A 21,709-nucleotide genomic window follows, 5' to 3' on the forward strand; every position below is an offset into this window, starting at 1 on the left:
TCAACCCCTAATCCTTTTTCCTTTTTTCGAGATGTAGACTTATTGTGCCTTCTCATAAACCAGACTATAATTCAAACCGAAGCGTCCGCACGGTGACCTCTTCATCATTATGTAAATCAGATGAGCGTTTCTGGTGAGAGGTGCTCAGTTAGTATAGGATCAAGGTCGATACAAGATGGGGAAGAAGGGTGTCCCATGCCATATTACTGCACTACTGCCACATGTAGGCCGAACAGATGGCACTGAAACCGGCAGCAGTATCTCGTAAGTTCCGTACAGATGATAGTAAATATATGGTAGCATTTATTAGTTTTGCATTGACGGTATTTTCTTGAAATGGTGCACTCTAGGCACATAGACCATGGGGACATCCACTAGTAGCTGACGCGAAGGATACTTTCTATTGGCTTTCCCTCTGAGCTTTTTGGACACCCTTTAGTTTCTGATACCATTAGCTTTCCATGAGGGTTCAATGTGAATATATATATATATATATATTTGTTTCATTTGAAAGCTTAATTGCGCTTTGTTAATTATAACGCAAAGGATACTGACAAGAATTGCTGTATTGAGAATATCTGCTTTATCAGATCTTTAGACATTGTTTCATGAATGTGAATTTATCCCTTTAATTCCAGTGACTCTAAGTACGGTTTACGAAGGTACCAGAAGCGTCCTACTCAGAGATACGTTTTGTGTTCGACACATATACAGCCCACCACATCCATGCCAAGATTGCCTCCTATGCCGACGTTTGTCTGCTCGTTTGCAGGGACGACATTTAGTGCGGAATGTTTTGTTTGCTTTTGGTTGGAACATTCTGCCCCAAAATGTATATCAAATTAAAAGTCGAATAAAATAACTTTGTATTTTTGAAACTTCTCATAGAAATTAATTCCATACTAAGCGTCCGTCCTGTATGATGCTGGTTTGCTTCTTTTGGTAATTGTATGTTACTAAATAGTAATACAGTACTCTATCTGATCATGGTGTTATGAGGGTAATTTATGTATACTTTTGGGTTGATACCCGTCCCTTTCCGAACCTGAATCGTTAAACTTAGAGTTTTCATCTGTTAGAAATAATGTCTGTATAAAAATGATAGTGATTGTTTTAAAATTATCATATATTGATTTCCAAGAAGAGAAATGTTTGTTAATTGTCACTGAAAATATGTGTGGGGAAATCTGCAACTTGACTCCTCGCTGTCAACTTGAAGTTGTACTCTTATTTATTTTAAATGGTGTTGACTTCTAGAAAGGAAAGACATCGCACCCGCATTACGTTAAATGCATACAGGAAACTTTAAATTACATTTTACCGTGTGGTCAGTCGAAAAAGAGGAAGAGATGTAGATCTACAAAAGATGCTGTAAATAAAACCTGTAAAGCCTGAGAAATCCCAACATTATGTAACGGGCAAATGTTGGCCTACCCACGTTTCTGCAGAATTGTCCTCATGTACTGTAAAAATCTTTTAACAATTATGAATATGGCACTGTAACTGTGAATAAACTTCCTCTGGTTCTCGGTATTTTCAGTGCTGGGCGGGATCAAATATCGTTTTCTGAAACAAAGTTAGACCATGGGGTGGGGTAAAGATTGCCATCCAAAATAAAAAATTAATTTGATATTGCAGTAGTAGAATGGAGGCCTTTGTTGCGTATATGCCAAGAAAACTGTTCCAATAGTTGGCTACAAAAAATTCCCAGGATTGGGATCATTTATATGCCTTTTAGGACTTATATTAAAAAACTGAAGTGTCAAAAAGCAAAAACGGAAAATGGGCTTCATTAAGATGTCGTTTGTCCATTAAAATGTATCTGTAGGACTGACATTAATCATAGCATTTTGCATCCCATATTTTCAAAATCACTTGAGCTATCGCAATGCCCAATTTTCGGGAGGTAATGAGTATTTTGAAAGGATTCGATGAATTTTTAGGTCGTCAGCTTTTGTCAGTTTTGCCAAAAAAAAAAAAAAAAAGATAATGAAAACTTTAAAATTAATATTTCTCTAACAAAATCTATAGAATTTTAAAATTTGATTATAGGATTTATTACTTTTTATCTGTTACACTAAAATTCATTCTGTTTGGTCAGTTATTTAAGGATTTTACGGAATTGCCATCTAAAATTTTATTTCAAAGTATTCTGTTCCTCTAAATGGCTAATTCAATATTCTACCAAAGTGTATGTAAACCTTATATTTCGTTTAGTTTGCATTTTTTTAAAGTGAAAAACATGCCCAAAATGTGCTAGAGGAGCGCTCTTATTAAAGTTGTTCTGTATTTTTGTACATTTTAATTTTATCGGGAGCAAGACAGGATTAGTTAGATATCAGTCCTGCTTTCCCATGTTTTTTGTGCATGGTGTCATCACTGAAAACCGAGAACCAGAGTTAATTTTATGTGAAGTACACTAATTTTTGCGTAACCTTTTTAAGTTTTGTTTGTATACTATTCTAAATTTGTCTAAGACTTGGATAATCTTGTAAACCGTCTATGTTTTTATGTCGCTTCGGATTCCCTTGCTTTGCAAATGTAAATTTTCATCCACAGTTACGGCTATATGATACCTATTTTCGGATTTAGTGCAAAGTAAACATAATTTTAGAAAATCGGTTGGCAAACAACCAGAAATCTTACAAGCATGAAGAAAATTTGGTTACTGTTCGATTTGGTTTGCAAATATCAACAAGACCACATAGGGCGCGTGTGCGCTCGTATGCGCGTGTGCGTTAGTGCATGAATGACGCTTACAGCAGATAATATGCATTTTTAAAATTGTTACAACCGTTGAATTTGGACGGAAATGTTTTTTATATAATTCAATGAAGACAAGACACTAATGTCAACTTCGACAAAAAGTTGCCAAGTAGCCTATATACTGTGAAAAAATCCCTTTTGTCTATAATTAGTTCTTGTCAAATTTAAGTCTTTCAAATGTCACGATCTTGAATTTTTCTTATTTCAAAAATAAAAGGATTCCGTTTTTAGTAACAATGTTTAAAATCTTCGACTTGTTTTACTTACAGATGTATTGGCTTACTGTCTTTTCTCGGTTTAATTTTAAGTTATGTTAATTTAAAGCACAAATGTTATATTACCATTATTTTTTGTAAAAATTTTAACGCTGTAAATAATTTTGACAATGATAAAAGTACAAATGCTTTACTTCGTTCAAAACTTTCAAAAGTAATTTCACATTTTCTACATCACTGCAATCCCTATATCTCCTGCTTACTATTCTCCCGTCCTATCTACTGAGCCACTGACTCGACTTGTCGGACATTTCGTTTTGATTTTGTTTTGCAAAAGGTAATTCGCTTGGATCCAGAAACGCCAGGAATCGAACCCTTGACCTGCTGACTCCGAGTTTTATCCACTCTCCTTAGTATTCCCACCCACCCTCGTCTGGTAGACTTTTATTTTATAGTAACTAGAGGGAATTTTAAGAGACCCTCTGGAAAAGAATTTAATATGTTCCAAGTACCCCACCCTAAGGGTTTCGCCAAGCCAAAAAAAAAAAAAAAAAAAAAAACGCTATGCCATTTTGCATAAAATTAAAAAAGGTTTTTATTTGGAGCAGAATAAACTGCTGATGTATTCTCATATTTTCAGACATCACTGGTTTTGAATATTCAGATACGTAAAACAAATATATTGGTATCTGCATTAAGAGTGGCTCAAGTCTGATTTGATAAATAAACTTTCTAATAAACTACTTGACTAATGTTTGATCTTGTTATAAAATTAAATATTTTTTCAGATGAAATGACAATCAGGTCTTCTGATTTCATTTTAAAAAAAAACAACGGCAGATCTAGTAGCTGTCTCACCCCGCTCCACCGCAGGAAAAAAATGAAAGAGACTCTGATATCACACAATTTTTTAAGTCACAAAAATACTCCAAATTGCCAAGAATTTGAAAATGTGACACCCTTTTAAAATTTTATGTATCTGCCATTGTTTTTGTTTTAATTTAACCATAAGGTGCTGTGGAATTTTTTCAGGATATGACTTTTCCTACATTTAACACGACATAAAATGTTATTGCTTGGAAGGAAAGACACAGTTTACTATATCTTGTAAAAAAATTGTCAAAAGCCGTTTGTGATATAATTTCAACATCAACCAACATCAACCGACAGCAACCGATACGTTAAACTATACTATAAGAGATACACTACATGGGATGTGAAAAAATTCCAATAGAGACATTGATTACTGAAAAACGGCAACTGCAACATGTGTAATTATCAAATTTAGGCAAATTAGAGGGACAAATCAGTGACGGACTTAGGTGACCCCTGACCCCACCCCCCCTTCGAGTTCTGAAAAAAAATCACACCAACGGTCCCCTCTTGAAATCAGAATTTTGACAAGCTGAATCATAAAACACTGGACAAAATGGTAGTGGTATCTGGAATAAAAAGCACTGTTTATAACAATTTACGCCTGTGAGGTGATCATTTGCAAATAAAAATACATGGAAATGGGGGTGGGACAACCTTTTTGATCAATGTTGTAGTTCTAACGAGTACCAAATGACACCGTTTGCCCCCTAAAATACCAACGGGCCCCGAACCCCACGCCAAGGGTTGGGGGGGTGGGGGCGGTCGGCTTCACATACGCAGACTCCCCCCCCCCCCCCACACACACACACTTCAAACAATCTTGGACCCGCCCTTGAGATGAGAATTGTCAACAACCACCCTCTTCCCCTGGTGTTGAGTGTCGTGGAGACATATCCATGGAAGACGGTTGTGTTATTTGTTGGAATAAAGCAATGCATAACAACGAGAGGTGGACATTAGTCATATCTTCATTCTTCATGTATTTTGACCCTGAACATTTGTGAACAGTTCAGTCACAACCCCTCGTCTAAAATGAGCCGTGCTTGTTGTAATTTGCATAACAATGTGTTGCTCACCGAAGTGCGAGCAGTCCTTCAGGATACTCACTTCACAGTTGGACACAGTAGAGCGGAGACGCAACAGAATGTGTGGTGCAGTCGGAAGGTCGAGCTTTTATAAGACGTGGAAGCAAAATACATGTTTAGTAAGTATCACTACTTCTTCGATAACTCCGTTATGAAAAAACTAAAGGTACAGATGAATAGAAAAATTACGTCAAACATCTTTAACGTAACTTTTTTCACTGTCATGCCCATCGTTACTTGCATGTCACTCGGAGAATGAGAAAATGTTTGTTTGGGACTTTACAGGTACAGGAGAAACGGTGCTTAAAATCTTAACTCTTTTTTATAGTTCTGTAAGAAAGTATGAATAGTGAAAAGACCATTCATGACTTGATTCAAAATGCTTTTTATGTAAATGTAAGCATAGCCACAAAGAACACAGGCAAATTTAGATGATTATGCTTGTCACTGTGCTGTCACTGTGTGATAATTTGATTTACTTACATCCAAATCATATTAATAAATTTGATATGTTATTCCAAGTCATTTTGCTAATAAGATATTTTGTGCATGTCCTTCTCCGAGAAAAGTAAAAATTATCTCCAATACGCGGCTGTACAATAAAGCGTTGCATCTAAAATGCGTGATTCAAAGCAATTATAGATATTATACATTCATTCTCAATATATAGGTCCATTTGAAGAAAACAGAAAAGTGAAAAGAAGTTAACATATATTTGCGAATTCTATTATTTTCTAAATCTCGAAGGTTTCAGCTGTTTTAGTAACGAAAGTTTTAAAAATAACAACCCTTTTGGATAATATTTGCACGTTATTAATACTTACATAAGACTGACCCAAAAGGGGTATTACAAAATGTACGTTTATTTTACTGACAAAATTTGTCCTCAACCTCGAGTATATTTTTTCACAATGCCTGATTACTTTCTAGAGAATGCAGTGTTATAGTGTTCGTGTAACACATTTTACTTTGTCTAGTCACCATTACGCCTAGCTAATCATGGATGTCACTGAATTGAAGTTTTTATTCAAATAAAATTAAAATGATTAAAATATTACAAAAACAAAACAACTGAAAATGATGGCCTGTGCCAAAAAGACGACATTTTGTTCTATTTTAAAAAACCTGGCATACCGCAAAAGTAGACGCAAGATATTTTTAGCCATTTAAAATAAACTTTCTTGACATTGTCTGTGACGTTAGACATCATACTCACTTCCTGACAAGTTTTAGCTTTTCTAAACTAGATCGATTGGAGAGCTTGAGATGGTGCTGCGCACGACAGTAACGAAGGTTTTAAAATTGAGTCCATTTTTTTTGATCGAGAACAGATAATGTAGTAATTGTATCTTTAATTTTTTAAGTTGATAAACTGATATAAGTAAAGTTCCACTTGGACAAACAATTTTTCCGTTCGCTTACTTTTTATAAAATAAAAAATGTTAAATGGCTCTATATATTGAGAGTGAGTGATAACGCTCGATAGTACGCAACATCTTAGCGACCATGCTTAAAACCCTATGCAATGGAAGAAGGTCATGCATTTAATATTTCTTATATTTTCAAGATAATTTAAATAGTTTTATTATTTATTATTTAAAACTTATCACAAATCAGCCTGTGTTTTTGTTTTTTGTTTTGTTTTTTTTTTGGGGGGGGGGGCATTAGCTGAAATTTAATTTAACTTCGGACAAGCCAAAAAAAGCATTCACGCCATTACGATTATAAGTGCCCTTTCTTCTGTAAAATTACATGTATATGCACTTGCCATTTATTCAAAAACTGTAATCATTATTTTCTCTTTTCAGACGCTTAACCCCACCGAGTTAAAGCACACCATGCGCCTTCACGCAACATAGACTTCGGTGCACCTCAGGAACCCTACGACCATTTATTATACATTTATTATACATTTATTATATAAAAACTGAATAAATACTTTTGTTATTTCATGTTTTGGTTTTCATTGATAAAGACAGTAGTAATGGTAAGGGCGGGCGAAAAGGATCATATAGATGTGATAACCGTGTCAAATTCAATATACTACATTTATGTTTGCAAACATTGTCTCATTATCCATTTAGCAAGTTAAGACATTCTAAATGTTCAAATTTTATTAATTTCGAAATACTGGGCACATATGCTTTAAACCCATTTAAATCTAAATATCTGTCGGCACTTTAGAAATTCAATCTCTAAGATAATAATATATATTTATAAGATTTTCGAATTTATGAAATTAATTTGATCTTTAAACAATCTTGCTTTTTGAGCATTTTTAAGAATTCTATATTTAAATTATAGCAAGAGATTTTGGATCCTTTGGAAAAAAAATTCTGTCCCCCTTCATATAATTAAATGTGGTACCATACCATTTTGCCGGGTACTGGTCTGCTACCGCAAGTTGATTTATATACTTCATAAAAATATTTAAATTAATAATAAAAAAGAGAAACCTTTCACCAAGCAAATGGCAATAGATAAGCCTGATAATAAAAGATTGGACATTTTTCTACTCCTATTCTCTTCAAAAAGCTTGGCCTATATTTGAAACACTGCCGGATTCCTTCATGCAATTTTTTATCAATATGAAATGTCACACAGTTGAAAATGTGCAGTAAATAATGTACCACTTTTCTGAATTTTAAGATGCAATTATATACTTTCTCTGCCTGTCAAAATTAATACAGCCTTCTATTCAAAATTTTGTGACATTGTCCTTTTTTCATTTTAATCATGTTCCCTTTGGTGTGTTATCCTGCACTTTTATTCCATTATTTTTTGTTTGCATTCTCGTTTCCATTTCTTTAACATGCCCCACCTGTCACCCCTCGAATCTGGAATGGACTCGCCCCCACCTGTCACCCGTCAAAATAGAATGGACTTTTCCCACCTGTCACCCCTCGAATTTGGAATGGACTCACCCCACCTGTCACCCCTCGAATTTAAAATGGACTCTCCCGACCTATCACCCCTTAAATGAAATGGACTCGCTCCACCTATCACCCCTTAAATGAAATGAACTCGCCCCACCTGTCACCCCTCGAATCTTAAATGGACTCGCCCCACCTTTCACCCCTTAAATGAAATGAACTCGCCCCACCTGTCACCCCTCGAATCTTAAATGGACTCGCCCCACCTGTCACCCCTCGAATCTTAAATGGACTCGCCCCACCTGTCACCCCTTGAATCTTAAATGGACTCGCCCCACCTGTCACCCCTTAAATGAAATGGACTCGCCCCACCTGTCACCCCTCGAATTTGGAATGGACTCGCCCCACCTATCACCCCTCGAATTTAAAATGGACTCGCCCCACCTGTCGCCCCTTAAATGAAATGGACTCGCCCCACCTGTCACCCCTCGGATTTAAAATGGACTCGCCCCACCTGTCACCCCTCGAATTTAGAATGGACTCGGCTCAACATGTGACCACTTAATTAATGTTTCTGTCTCCCCTTAAATTGAAAAAGTTCCACAACAAACTGAACACAATCATTTATTCCAAACAAACAAACGTAGATTTTTGAATGAAATTTTTTATTACACAAGGCAACTTTAACGACAGAAAATAATACTGAACGATATCAATTAATTTTTACATATAGTAATGAACATGTTTTATGCAAGACTGTCCAAATAAACCTTATATGTCAATTTGTAGTATAAGGAAATATAATTGAGTACATATTACTAAAATAGCATTTTTCTTGGTGCAGTTGTATGAGCAATAAGTTTTCACAAGCAAACTATAGGCTGGTTTTGCCCAGAAAAAATTACATTTAATAAAGAATGTAAAATTGCACTGAAACTACTACAAAACATTTAAAATGACTATATTTTAATTTTAAATAAATATGCTCTGCTTTAAATTATGTGAAAATCGTTGAAAATTTCACATTCTAAACACGAATGGAATAATGGACAATTTTGTAAAGTATTTTACTTCCTTTTATCACAGTTTACGGTCTGAAATTCAGCGTAGTGACACATATAGAGCGAAAGATAACTATCAGTGCAATATTGTATTAACAAATCTGTTGGTGCGATTGAGGAAGATAAGGATTTGCGCAACAAGATAAAAGTTAGAAATAAAAGAAAAAGAATGGATTTTTGACAAGTGAAAATCGTGGTTTCAGATAGCGTTGGAATTTAATACATCTTTGTACTTTAATTCTATTCCTATGCATACTTTTACTTACATAAACCAATAGTTAAAAATTTAGTGTATACATATAGTGCGGTATAAGGTATGGACGGAGAATTGGAGAAATGAAATTGGCAGATTTAGACTTATTGCCATCTTTCTAACCGTGATCTCAACATGGAGACATGCATGTATATATGTTTTATTTCCAACTTAATTCAATTTCCATATTTGTTAATTTCAATTTACAAATATTTTAAAAAGCAATTTTTGAAAATTTTGGAAAAAATAAATTCTGATACACATTTTTTTGTTTAAATTAAAAAAAAAGCAAATACACAATTCAAAACGCTAGATTACAGCTTCTGAAAATTTAGTACATTTTAACATTACTTTTACTTCTGTGTTCTTAAATAAAATCGAAAACTATCCAAAGAAGCGCATTTATTATTTTTTTTAAATGCTTGCCATTCACAAGTGTCAGAAAATATGACTTACAAATGGTTTCAAAAAAGTTAATTGATCCATTTCTGGGTAGCCTTTAAAAGCAAGAGGAATCGATAACTGGATATAATTTTTTAAATAAAAAGATGTATTTCTGGGTATGATTTTTAAAACAATTTTGATCCATTTCTGAGTATAATTTACATTATTATATGATCCATTCTGATTATGATTTAAAAACAAATGTGATCATTTTCTTTATATAATTTTAAAACATCGCTACCTGGGTATTATTTGAAAACGAAACCCAATGGCTCTTACTACTACATTTCTATATGTTAAAATCTTACACGTGGGCCTTAAATGTTTGAAAAATACAGGAACAAAACGTACGCTTATAACCATATTGCATGTGCAGTGTGAGTGTATGTGTGTGTGTGTGTGTGTGAGAGAGAGAGAGAGAGAGAGAGAGCGTGTGTCCGTTGTCCGTGTGCATAAGTCTGCGCTCAAGTCAAGTTCCGAAACACTCCAGAAGACTTGGGGAGATCCCTCCAGATGCAATTAAGTACAGGATCTCGACAACGCAGTCAATTCTGAAATGTAAAAAATCGTTTCAATAACGATATTAAAATGATACTAATCAATATTCCAATGTAACAAAATACTAGCTAAGATTAAATTAACAGGAATGGAAATTGAAAAATATCGAATTAAAAAGGTAATGTACATGTAGTGCTCAAGACTAAAAATTCTTTGATGTTTCACAAGAAATTTCAATGAATGTTGTTTATTAATTTTAGCATACTGAAAACAAAGACAAGGATTTAAACGACCTACACAAATGGAAAATGTTCTTAAAGAAAAGCAATCCCCAGAAGATATGGGCAATGGCAGTACAAATAAAGCCAATCTTTTAAGTCTAGTAGGCTAATAATTGGATCAATAACTCATTTTTCTATGAAAAGGAAACTTCATTTGACAAATTATACAACAGCCTGTTTCAACTATATGAAAAAAAGACTCATGTTACTTTAAATCCCTGAAAATAGGTTATCACGCGTATATTTTCTAACATCACAAATTCTCTTATTTTTAAAGTGCTTTCTCACTTATATCCTTCAACAGCCAACATGAAAAACATTTTTCTCAAGATAAATCGTAATATTACACATGCCAGTTTCTAATGTAGACATCTGGGACGGTAAACAAGAATATATCAAATACAAATACGAATGAAGCACTTTCGAACAAAACTATTCAGGCGGCCCTTTGCGTACAGCGAATAGTAGGCCTACTGAAGTTACGGTATCCGGGCACCAGTAAGTGATATACTATTACTTTCGTCAAACTATTTATACGTCTATTCACAGCAAGCGTGTAGATTCTAGAGATTATCCACTACCCCAGAAAAACTGAAATTTCAGAACTGGCAAAAAATACAAGGCTGTAATTGCCCGCTAATATGAACTTGTCAATACAACAGAAATGTTGTCGGTGGTGCAAAGAACTTAATTATAACCGACAAAGAAGCTTTTCAATCCATTTCACGGCCTTTCGAAATTTAATTCAAGCCTACAACAGAAACTTTTTAAACTCGAATTCGAACAGGGAAGAAGCAGGGAAAATTACTATGACAATAGCCGTACATACCGCATTATCAATTAACACGCATCAGACGTAACTGTATCGGCCTCACATCCACGTTTCATCCACCTTTTCAAGCCCTCAAGTTTTAACGCCGAATGAATTGTTCAGCTCTCCAACTTCGCCACATCTGTACCACGTCCTTCTCCCACAGTGGTCAGCTGCCAAGTGACCAGCCAAGAAGATAGTTCGCGCTGCGCTGTTCGGCTTATTGTTATGCAAATCACAAGAGGCATGATAAGACTGAGAAGTTGTTGTTGAAGTACTTCCTCAAAGAATGGTCTTACAGATTTATAAAAAAAAATCAAATTTTGTGACTTCTATATTGGCACAGATTATTTGACAAGTAGCTGTCACCAGTAGACTGTGAAATTCCAAGAGATCATGTTCCTATATATATTGCATGTCTGACCAGTGGCGGATTTAGAGGGGGGGGTCAGGGCTGTCCTGACCCCCCTTCGATTTCTGGTACCCTCTTGAAATTAGAATTTTGACTAGCTGAATCATAGTTCTAAACCGTACCAAATGGCACCCTTCTCCCTCTAAAATACCAATTTTTCGGGGCCCTTCATCGGGCCCAAACCCACGCCAAGTTGGGGGGGGGGGGGGGTCGGCTTCGCATCCGCGGATCACATAATCCTGTATCCGCCCCTGTCTGACTTTCAAGAACATGAGGTTAATCACTGAAACTAGCGTATAGACAGATGCCCATTTTATCATTACATACTTAAGCACATATATATCTTTCCAAGAATAAATGTAAAAACGATGCATTCTTCATTTCCGTATACAGTCGTATTCAGCAAATAATACATTGCTGAAATCATTGTTGGCATATTGAAGACGGATAATTCTAAAACCGTAACAGACAGACCCGCAGTAACCATGAGGTTAGACGGGAAGTCATGCAAAAAAAGAAAAAAAAGGTTTAAGTCTGACCTTATACTTGACGCTTAAAGGGATAATAACTCTTCGTTTCAGCCGAAAAGTGAATTTTCCTGGAGTAAACAACAATTTTCCCATACTTACCAATGGTTAATGAATCCATTTTCACATTCAAAGTTAGTCCCTGTTTTTTTTCTAAAAAGTTTGGCCTCTTAAGAGATTTTAACAGAGTATAGCCATCAATGGAGGTCACCTACCCTAAAGACAAGCTCAGATATCAGAATAATAGCTATAACTGCAATTTTTGTGGTAAAACAGAATATATTTCATTTCTATGAGTTATTCAGAATGTTTTTATTGTGAAATATAGATCTCATACGAAGAGTTATTATCCCTTTAATCATGCTTAAAGGTCACATTGAAAACTAGATAATTGTTCCAAAAATACCTTGTAGGCATGGTAAAAGAGTTTTAAGTGAGCTTCTTCTTCATTATTGCCAGTATTACCACTTGCACTGTTCATACAGATTGTTTTTCATTTTACACATATTCAAGTTGTGACTTTAAACTCCCGTAGCCTGTGCCAGAGACAGTTTATGAAAGTCCACATTAACCGCATCCCATAATTAAAAACTGTCCCTCATTATGTAGGTCACCAATCTATAATTTTTGTCAACGTTAATGCAATAAATGGATAATCGAGTGCCTTATTATCGTCAATTTTGTTTTTATTTATAAATTGTGATAGATGAGACGGCTTGCAACCACATTCTGAAACCAATTGCTTTTGTTGGCAGATTGATCAGTCGAAATAGCAGAATAAATCGCATTGCTCAGAGAGAGAGAGAGAGAGAGAGAGAGAGAGAGAGTTAGAGTTTTGTAATGCAATGGGAAGAATAAACAACCAAATTTCACCTGTTTACACGGTAGGCAGAGAAATACTGTTGGTCTGGTTAGGAGTTCTTAAACACATTTTATATTGTTTTATGGCGGAATTAAGTGCAGTCTCGACATATTTAAATTTTGACCTGTACGAAAGAGAGCTTGTGCAAAGGCCATTAATCATTTTAAATGATGCAGAGACTTTGTTATATTACATATTTTCTTTATCTCTCTAATCTTGATCTTGCTTAGCATGAAAGTGTGACGTAGGCTACATCGTACTTCTAGCATTCCGAACACTTATATTGTTACATGAGGGCCTTTTTTATCTTAACAAAAAATATATGACACACCTCTTCATTCCACTTAACAAACAGAGTGCTTGAAAACTTCACAGGTTTTTGTGTAAGTGGGCCATGTAATAGTCAGAAATATGATCGTCGCACTTAATATAAGTGATATAATTGGAATAGAAAATAATTAATGGTCGTTCGAGTTGGATTATCTTTTCCTTTTCGTGGAATGAAACATGTGTGTATATATTTTTGTTAATACATCTGTAATTGTTAGAAGTCTGTCAATAAAATGATGAATAAAACCATAACTAACTTCTAAAAGAAATACTGAAAAGCATCTTAAAAATTGTATCGAAATGAGAGATATTGACGCCCACATTTTACCTGCACCTGAAAAAAGGGTTCAACACAGGTGTACATTAAACTGTTCCCGAAGCGTTCTTTTAGACTTTATCGCCCTACAGTGGTGATCTAGCAATCACTGCTCCTACGGTAATTCTTTTAGTTGCAATGCTGAGATCAATTACGACTAGACTTATAACTGTCTGTTATCTAGCTAGCTATTTCATATATTTATGAAGATAAAGTTCCTGCTAAAATATATACATCGCCCTACAACTCACTCCTTATAAAAACACACCCTTCATAACAAGAAGAAAAATATTGGAAGGTTATTTTTCATCTTCAAAAACCGAGAACATGAATGTTTTGTGGTAAATCCATGTCTATATCATGAAAAAAGCGTGTGCACCATTCACCCGACATGTGGTTTCTCCATAAATCAAAACACAAGTGATCACTATGAGGATAAAGGGCACTGTTTTCTGACAAAAAATCAGTGACTGTTTTAACGTTTGTGGTGCTCTTCTTGTGTATTGAAGAACCTTTACTCCTACGAGTATGCTAACCATGTCCATTGTCTCTACACAGCTTTCCTTATATCCGGAAGTCAGCAGCATGCCTATCTATGGTGACAGGCGTGTCATAAGATGTGACACGCGTTGAATAATGCATCGACACTCCGCAAAATGAGGACACCTCAAAGATTACTCAACCCGCCTTCTTTTTAATGTAGGATGATGGCTGTTTGTACACTTGTCGACTTGGTCCAAAAGGCGGGTGGTTTTTCAAAATTGGGACAGAGTTTCACAATATTGACAGAGTCAGACTTTTCCAACAGTGCCAGTAAGACTTCTTTCAGAAAACACCGGTGTCAATCGCGGGGGGGGGGGGGGGGGGGGGGGGGGTATTCCCTTTTTTTACGCGAACAACCTAAATAAGGCTGAATGCATAGATAGATGCAAGCTCTTTTCTTCTAATAATTCCGTTTTAAAAGATAATCCTTTTTAATTTTTAATTCCTGGCATCATGTTTTATAAGCACTTTATTTCATTGTCTTGACTCAGACTTCTTGAAAATGTGTTTTTAAACAGCACTTAGTGCCTAGTGAAAATGATATGAGCTGCTGAATTAATCCTGGGCAACAATTACAATTCCTTTCAAGTTTATATCTCTCTTAATGCTCGGACTAATGACCACACCACCTAGGACAAGGCATAATAAAGTGCCCCACAGGTAGGCGAGGAGATACTAGTAAAGCTGATATATGAAACGAACGGGTCACTGCGAGGAGCATTTCTTGACAAAGGACCCATCAACTCTCATCCTGCGGTACAGGTTAAGAGGTTCTACAGTGTCCAGCTCGTTAGACGAATGTCTGTCCCCTTGCTGCCCGCTGTTAGGAGCAGTCAAGGATGTGGGAACCATTTCCTAGCATTTTGGGAAATAAACCGGAATCGTTGATGACATTAAGCACGAATAAGATAAATCCCGTTGCTCTGAATCTTTGGCCTTTGCCGATCCTCTTTTTTTCTGCGAGAGATCACTTGTTATTTATTTGGTCTAATGTGAGTTTGTAACACCTAGCAATAAATTTTGTTTCTTTAATTACCAATCCGTAGTTCTCACCTTCGGACTACTATAATTATTTATTCAAACCCAAGATGATTCTCGCTCACCACCCCATCACCCTTTTTCTACCCCACACTCCATACCACCTGCATATACATTCTTTCTCAGATACAAATACCATCCGGCCTTGCTGAATGTATAACTTATTTTGCTTTCAAGACACAACGCACATATTTCACCGCCAATTTAAACATTTAAACTGGTTCGCCCTCTGTACATCGCTGCCATGCTCACTTCTTAAAATATTTACACTTTATGTGATAGGACTGCGTACATTAAAAGAGGCCTCTATCCATGCGTCTCACGTATTAGAAAGCGACTTAATTTTTTTCCATCTTTTGCAATGAGGTTTTAAAGATTGGAGATAACCTACAAGTCATAAAGTAATATATCATTACCACATAGATTGACCCAAGACGGTAGAAAAGCCATGTATGAATTCCAACCAGATAAAAAATGTATCAGTTTTTTTAAATGTTACAGTAGTCAAAAAGACACCCCTTGTGCGAATATGATATTACTACATATGCGTCTTGTTGAGCGCTAAGAAAGATATAAATCCCTGATCCCCGTGGCATGCTATCGTCTTAGGTGACACGTTTGGGCTGTCAGGTGTACAATAAACATTAGCGGTGATGTTTCAAGTGACAACAGGAGATCATGACAAATGACGGGCCGCAGGACCAGCCCTTTCAAGTAATGTGATAGAACATGTACTAACGGCACATAACCTAACCCAACCAGGTGGTAGTCTTTTTAGGTCTAGAATTATAAGGGAAAATGAGGCATTTGCCCCGATAGCTTGAAGCCGGCATAAGGTCAGTTTCAAATTCAATCGTGTAAGGAAACAGGGTTGCCGGGATCACATAATTCAAACTGTAGATGTATCGGTTGCTAACCACGTTATCAACAATAGTTTATACCTCAAAACAAAAACAAGTCATCTTCAAATTAAAATATTTGCCAAAAAAATAGCAACAATAAACATAAGTTTTGCTAATCAAATATGAAATACTAAATATTTAGAATGGAAGATCGTTGGCTCTCTAGCGGAGGGTAATAGCCTTCATGAGACCAAACGGAGTCCCTTTCTCCATTAGTTAACATCAAAGGATGCGCTGGTATTACCTGCAACGTACGTGTCTCAACTGCCAGATGCCGTGTGTTGAGTTGGTGGAAAGGGCGTTGCAATTATGGGAGCTATAATTCTTTAAGAACAAAAATTAAGACAGTTGTCGGTCTGGGGTTGCTGCATCAGCCGCTACATTGCTTAAAAACCAGTTATAAATCAGCCCAACATAGATCATTACAATGATTGTGTGTACCGGAGGCTGATGTACTAGATATAATTATATAAACCACTCGGAACAGGAATCAAAAATGATCAACACGGCTACCCAAAGCTGCGTACATCGCTACTTCAGGTTTGCGTTAACCGCCGAATTGGATGGAAAGATTACCATCTTGAATAATTTGTCGATCTCGCTTTGCAATATCTTTTCATATCAAAATGTGTCGATGCATAATACAGTGTAACAACAGAAAGCGCATTATTATGAGGATATTTTCATAAAACAATAGTACTTCAGCACATATGCTCATGGAACGATAAATTTTAATATATTAAAACAGTCTGTAAGAATAAGATTTACAGAAAAACATTTTGTACTTTCGTGAATCTTATGCTTTGTGATCTTAGCACTTCTTTCAAATTATGTAAGATGGCATATGTCACGACAACCGGATTATAATCACCTAAACTTAAAATGTTTATGAAATTTTATTCATGAATAGAACATTGAAGATTGTTATTAACTGTGACTCAAGTTTGAAATTACAGTTCCTTAGCTGTTAATTGTGATAACTGAATTCATTTATGTAATGTATTTTGTGGTTGAATGATAAATACAAAATACTAATAGACATAACATAAACGAACAGATGTCTGACTGAAAATACATTTTATAGACATGGTTTACTAAGCGTATACCAGATGAAGGCTGCCCTATATAACGCCTTCATTGCGTGTTACTAATAACTACGCTCAGTTATTTACCCTCAGGTCGAATTGGGTGATATATTGTACAGTCCGCTCGAATAGTATTTATGGTTTGGTTCAAATGGTTTGCAAACTTTCCTGTTTGGATGTTCCTGCACGCCATATTTTTTTGTGATGACTGAACATACTGCATCATGAAACAGCACAGGCGCAAGAACACATGAATCTTTTTATATGATGGGGTAATTAAATCTACAGCGAGTAGTTATTTGAGAATAACCTGTGCAAAAATCAAGGTGTGCTCAGTATGATTCATTTTGCTACCTCAGACGAAAAACTGTCTGTGTTAAATTAGAACTTTCATTAGATAAACAAGCGGCCTCCTATCAAATATCAAGCAATTTCATTGGCGCGTTGCTTCTTCTGGGATTACCTGTTTTGGAAAGCCGCATTTGCATACGCTGCTTACCTCAACGCGAGTGCAACTGCCTCGTTATCAGACGGGGGACTCCGCAAAAAAGGGCTACCCGATCTGCTCTTTATGAAGTTATACATTAAGCCGGACTAATTTCCAATCTATTGATATATCGCAGTAGGATTCCTTATAGAAAATTAGGACGGCAATACTTATTTGTGATACAGTTCACTGAAGGTGTTATAAGCTCCTTCAGATAAAGGTAAGCAATTTTCGTTAGTCAAGATAAGAGCGTCTATTTCAATATTTAAATAGAACTCCCGTGATAGCAAATAAGAGAACACAGTTGTTTTATTCCAAGCGCCGTGTACTTGAATGAGGTTATCCTTGGTGCACAAGCGTCTGGTCGTGGTATATACAATAACAACCGTGACGCGTAAAATATAGGTCTCATATCGTCTGTACAGCTTTGCGGTAAACATAGGATACCTCAAAAACTTATCCAAACCTCGAGTCAACTTCTCAGAGGCTCAGTTTAACCAACGGAAATGCGAAGAAGGTGAATCAGATGTTAGAGTTGACAACGGAATAGAAGATCCCCTTTAAAAGCCCAGCCCCGCCACCGACCTGATCAGCCAGTTAAACAAACGCTCCATGTGACACAATTTAAGGGGGCAACATCGCGTCGGTGTGGTGACTCAATTTCCTAAACAGGTAAGCCTGCAAAACCGGCTCTGTGTTTTATTAAAGCCGGGCTATGCGAACACGTTATTTGTTTATGAATGTATGCCATGACCGACCTTTAATAGAGCTGAAACAAGGAGTGCCAATACCTTTGCAACCTAGTGTTCCACTAGACAGTAGTAATTTTAGTTTGTCTTTTTATGTCGTAGAGTAAACCGGAAGAGCTGAGAGAGAGAGAGAGTGGAGGGAAGATCAGTGACTCCAGTGAAAATGCAAACGTGAATCCGACGTCAACACCGTAACCCAGTCTACCTGTCTGGTTCGCCCGCTGCGGACCAAAAAGCTTACAATATGGCGACTGGATATATAGTTCAAGCTTACCAAAGGACTTGGAGGAGATTTATTTTATTGTTGTTTTTTGTTGCGAACATCGGTGAAGCGATACGACTTAACGGAAGAGAGAATTCCTATGCTCAATACTCAAAATGGCACGCGTGCGTGCACTCCACTCTAAGTTTTGAGTTTAAGACAAGAAACCGGGTAGGTTTATTATTTTACATGGATGACACTCGGGGAGGTTATGATATGATGAAAATGAAACTTGTGGGTGGTAGACTCCAATTTGTATTGAATTTTGTAGACGGCAATGAAGGTAAAGTCAGCTTTAATCCCGAGGGAGTCTTCAACGACGGTCGTTGGCACACGGTCGAAATAAAGCGAAATCGAATGGAAACCATTCTAATAACAGATGGAAATCAAAATCAAAAAATTGCCATAGGATCAAGATCAGATTTTAACTTCGGAGAAATAAACCAGAACTCTCCTATGTACTTCGGTGGTATCCCAAGCATAGAAGAAAGACCATTAAACACATATGTCGATACTCGAGTTCAGTTCGAAGAAAGATTCGAGGGATCTTTTAGAAATATTATTTATTCAAATTGTACAAGCCAGCGAGTCAGGGCGATTTTGGAAAAGTCCCAGGGGATGACACGGGATAACGAGGACCCCTGTGACACGTACAACTCTTGTAACCCAGGCTGTGTATGTGTGACATCAAACAGAAATCAACCCAAATGTGATTGCAAGGACGCTCTCAGGGGCCCCACTACCGACGCAGGTAAACAAATTTTATTTATTTTTAATTTGTGCACAATATTTCACTTCACCAGGCACATAATACAGTCCAAGAAATCCTATTAGTGGTAATATATGTGTATGTGCACACACACGCAAACACGCATTAATCTGAAAATGTCCTCACATGATAAAGCAGGTCGTTTCAGTACACCCGTATACCATGTTATAAAATCCGTCCTATTTTTCTGTAACGCATATTCTATGCATATACCAGCACTTTGTCATGAATTAACTTTGTATGAAGCGTACACAGTTCACTGCTTCCAGCTTTGTTATCACGGCGTGTGTGCATTACTAAATGGACCGTGTTGCTTGCAGGTAGACAATTTTTTCATATCATATACCCGAAAGCAATGATCAACGTTGCAGACCTGGCGTCGTCTGTCAACGTCTTTTCAGCTGACAATATAACTCTTCCCCGATGTACTTTCTACAGGGTTTATTCCTCATAGGCCACCCATAGGTATAATCAATAAAATGTAACCCCCCTTTTCAGCTAATCGCCGAAATTTAAACCTATGTGAAGTAACAGATTCCCCATGAGTTTCATCATAATACGAGGTGGTCATTGAACATCAATAATAGCTTCATGAGCATGGTTTATATATAAATGTGCATAAATTGGGGTAAGGACCCATTGTAGCGGCGTCAGACTGTAGTTCACATTTCAAAGCTTGCCTCAATGCCGTGGCCAGGGATTTACTCAGGTGCAGGCCCCTGAACGAAAATAACTTCTATAATGGATCATTGGGGATGTTTTATTGACGCTTCAAAGGATTCTTTTTGACTGTTCGGGGCATGTTTGGTTTTATGACGATTCATTAAATAGACATTCTAATATTACATGATTTTATATAAGCACATAATGTCGTTTTTGTTAATTCGCGCGAAGTCAAGCAGGACAGCGTATAACCCTTTAAATCTGGCATCACAATCTTCGTAGATTTTCATTAAAACAACATCTTTCCTTGGCTGTAGTAGCTTTCTGCTCACGAAAACTTCACAGTAGTGTTGGTCAGGTGAAAGAACACGGTCAGACTGCCTGTGCTTGTGCAATCTTTCAGACTGAAATATACTCACTTCCTCCCGGTCTCTGCCCACATTTTTCTTCCATCATTGGGCTTAATGTGAAACTTATTACCGGAATCATCACTTAATCTTATGCAATCATATTTATTAAGATGCTCGGTCAGCGTTGCGTCTTCATCTACCTACAGTACAAGGTAAGAAAATGAACACCAGCTGCCAGGGAGCGATAGGCCCGTATTGCCTAAACTTCAGTCAAAAGATCAACCAGGGGTCATGTTTGCCGAGCGTATTTTAAAGGTTTCGTTGCTCTGCACGATGCGACCGAGTTTAAATAATCTCTTGGCGGAAATGAAAAAATAACGCTATTAATGTAAACGTACCAGACCATGGTTAGGTCCTAATTGCATCATATAGTGTATATCTGAGAGCAATATTCACTGTGGGTTAGTTCATATAGACTTTCATTTATCGGCCAAAATATATGAGATATATAAGTGAAGCTACTCATTATACATGTATGTCTTTGAGACTGTTCCATGCAATTATTTGCAGCAGTTATTTTTCCTTCCACTATAATTATTTTAGTCCGGGATAAAAAAAATGTCTGAAAGAAAGGTATGCTCTTGCGTATGTGTCAAGTATTTCATTTAAGGGAAAGAGGTCTGAGAGGTGTGTTGATAATGGACCGTTTTTCACATTAATTAAGCCAGTCTTACACCTAACCTTATGCCTACCTACAGTGATTCAGAAACATCAGTGATGGGCTAGGCGTCCATCTGATGAGCGTCCCGAAATAACTTTTTAGCTTTCTAGTGAACAGCTAGGCCAAGCACACAGTGAGTTTGTCGAGATCGTTGGAGCAAAGAGCAAAATGTTAACTTCTTGAAAATGTTAGAGGGTTTAGCTCTCAGATGTCAGCGAATGAGAGAGAGAGAGAGAGAGAGAGAGAGAGAGAGAGAGAGAGATTGTTGCCAGTCCTGCCGGGGATGTCATCCGCGATTCAAATTGTCTCAAATCCCCCCGCCCAATTGCAGACCCAGCCTTTATACCTGTCACCCAACACCAATAATTCGAGAGAGAGAGAGAGAGAGAGAGAGAGAGAGAGAGAGAGAGAGAAAATAAGTTTCGCTGTATGAGATATTTCAATTTTATGATAGAGAGAATGAACGAATGAAGATACAAGTATGAGGAGAGGGTAGCATTAAGGATGTTAATATAATGTCAGCATGGACT

At 36.7% G+C, this 21,709-nt stretch overlaps 1 protein-coding gene and 1 long non-coding RNA gene across 4 annotated transcripts in view; both read left to right on the forward strand.

The window, feature by feature from the left end:
- The first annotated feature begins 43 nt into the window (after positions 1-43).
- LOC147763666 (uncharacterized) lies at positions 44-1,646 on the forward strand. The gene is made up of 2 exons (XR_015332845.1): positions 44-264; positions 639-1,646. It is a non-coding gene; the product is annotated as an uncharacterized LOC147763666 (long non-coding RNA).
- Positions 1,647-17,690: 16,044 nt separating this feature from the next.
- The window catches only part of LOC106156781 (uncharacterized), a 32,444-nt gene continuing 28,425 nt past the window's right edge, over positions 17,691-21,709 (forward strand). Inside the window, exons 1-2 of one of the 3 annotated variants that reach the window (XM_013532204.3) lie at positions 17,691-17,885; positions 18,517-19,427. In XM_013532204.3, the coding sequence (XP_013387658.2) occupies positions 18,659-19,427 (769 nt within the window). In that variant the 5' untranslated portion in view covers positions 17,691-17,885; positions 18,517-18,658. Of the gene's footprint in view, positions 17,886-18,006; positions 18,338-18,386; positions 19,428-21,709 lie in introns of those variants that run through there. The other 2 variants (XM_013532205.2, XM_087005516.1) reach the window with 2 other exon arrangements.

Source organism: Lingula anatina, chromosome 2 (genome assembly GCF_051362555.1).
Source record: "Lingula anatina isolate TDL-2025a chromosome 2, LinAna3.0, whole genome shotgun sequence".
In the NCBI taxonomy this organism is placed as follows: Eukaryota; Metazoa; Brachiopoda; class Lingulata; order Lingulida; family Lingulidae; genus Lingula; species Lingula anatina.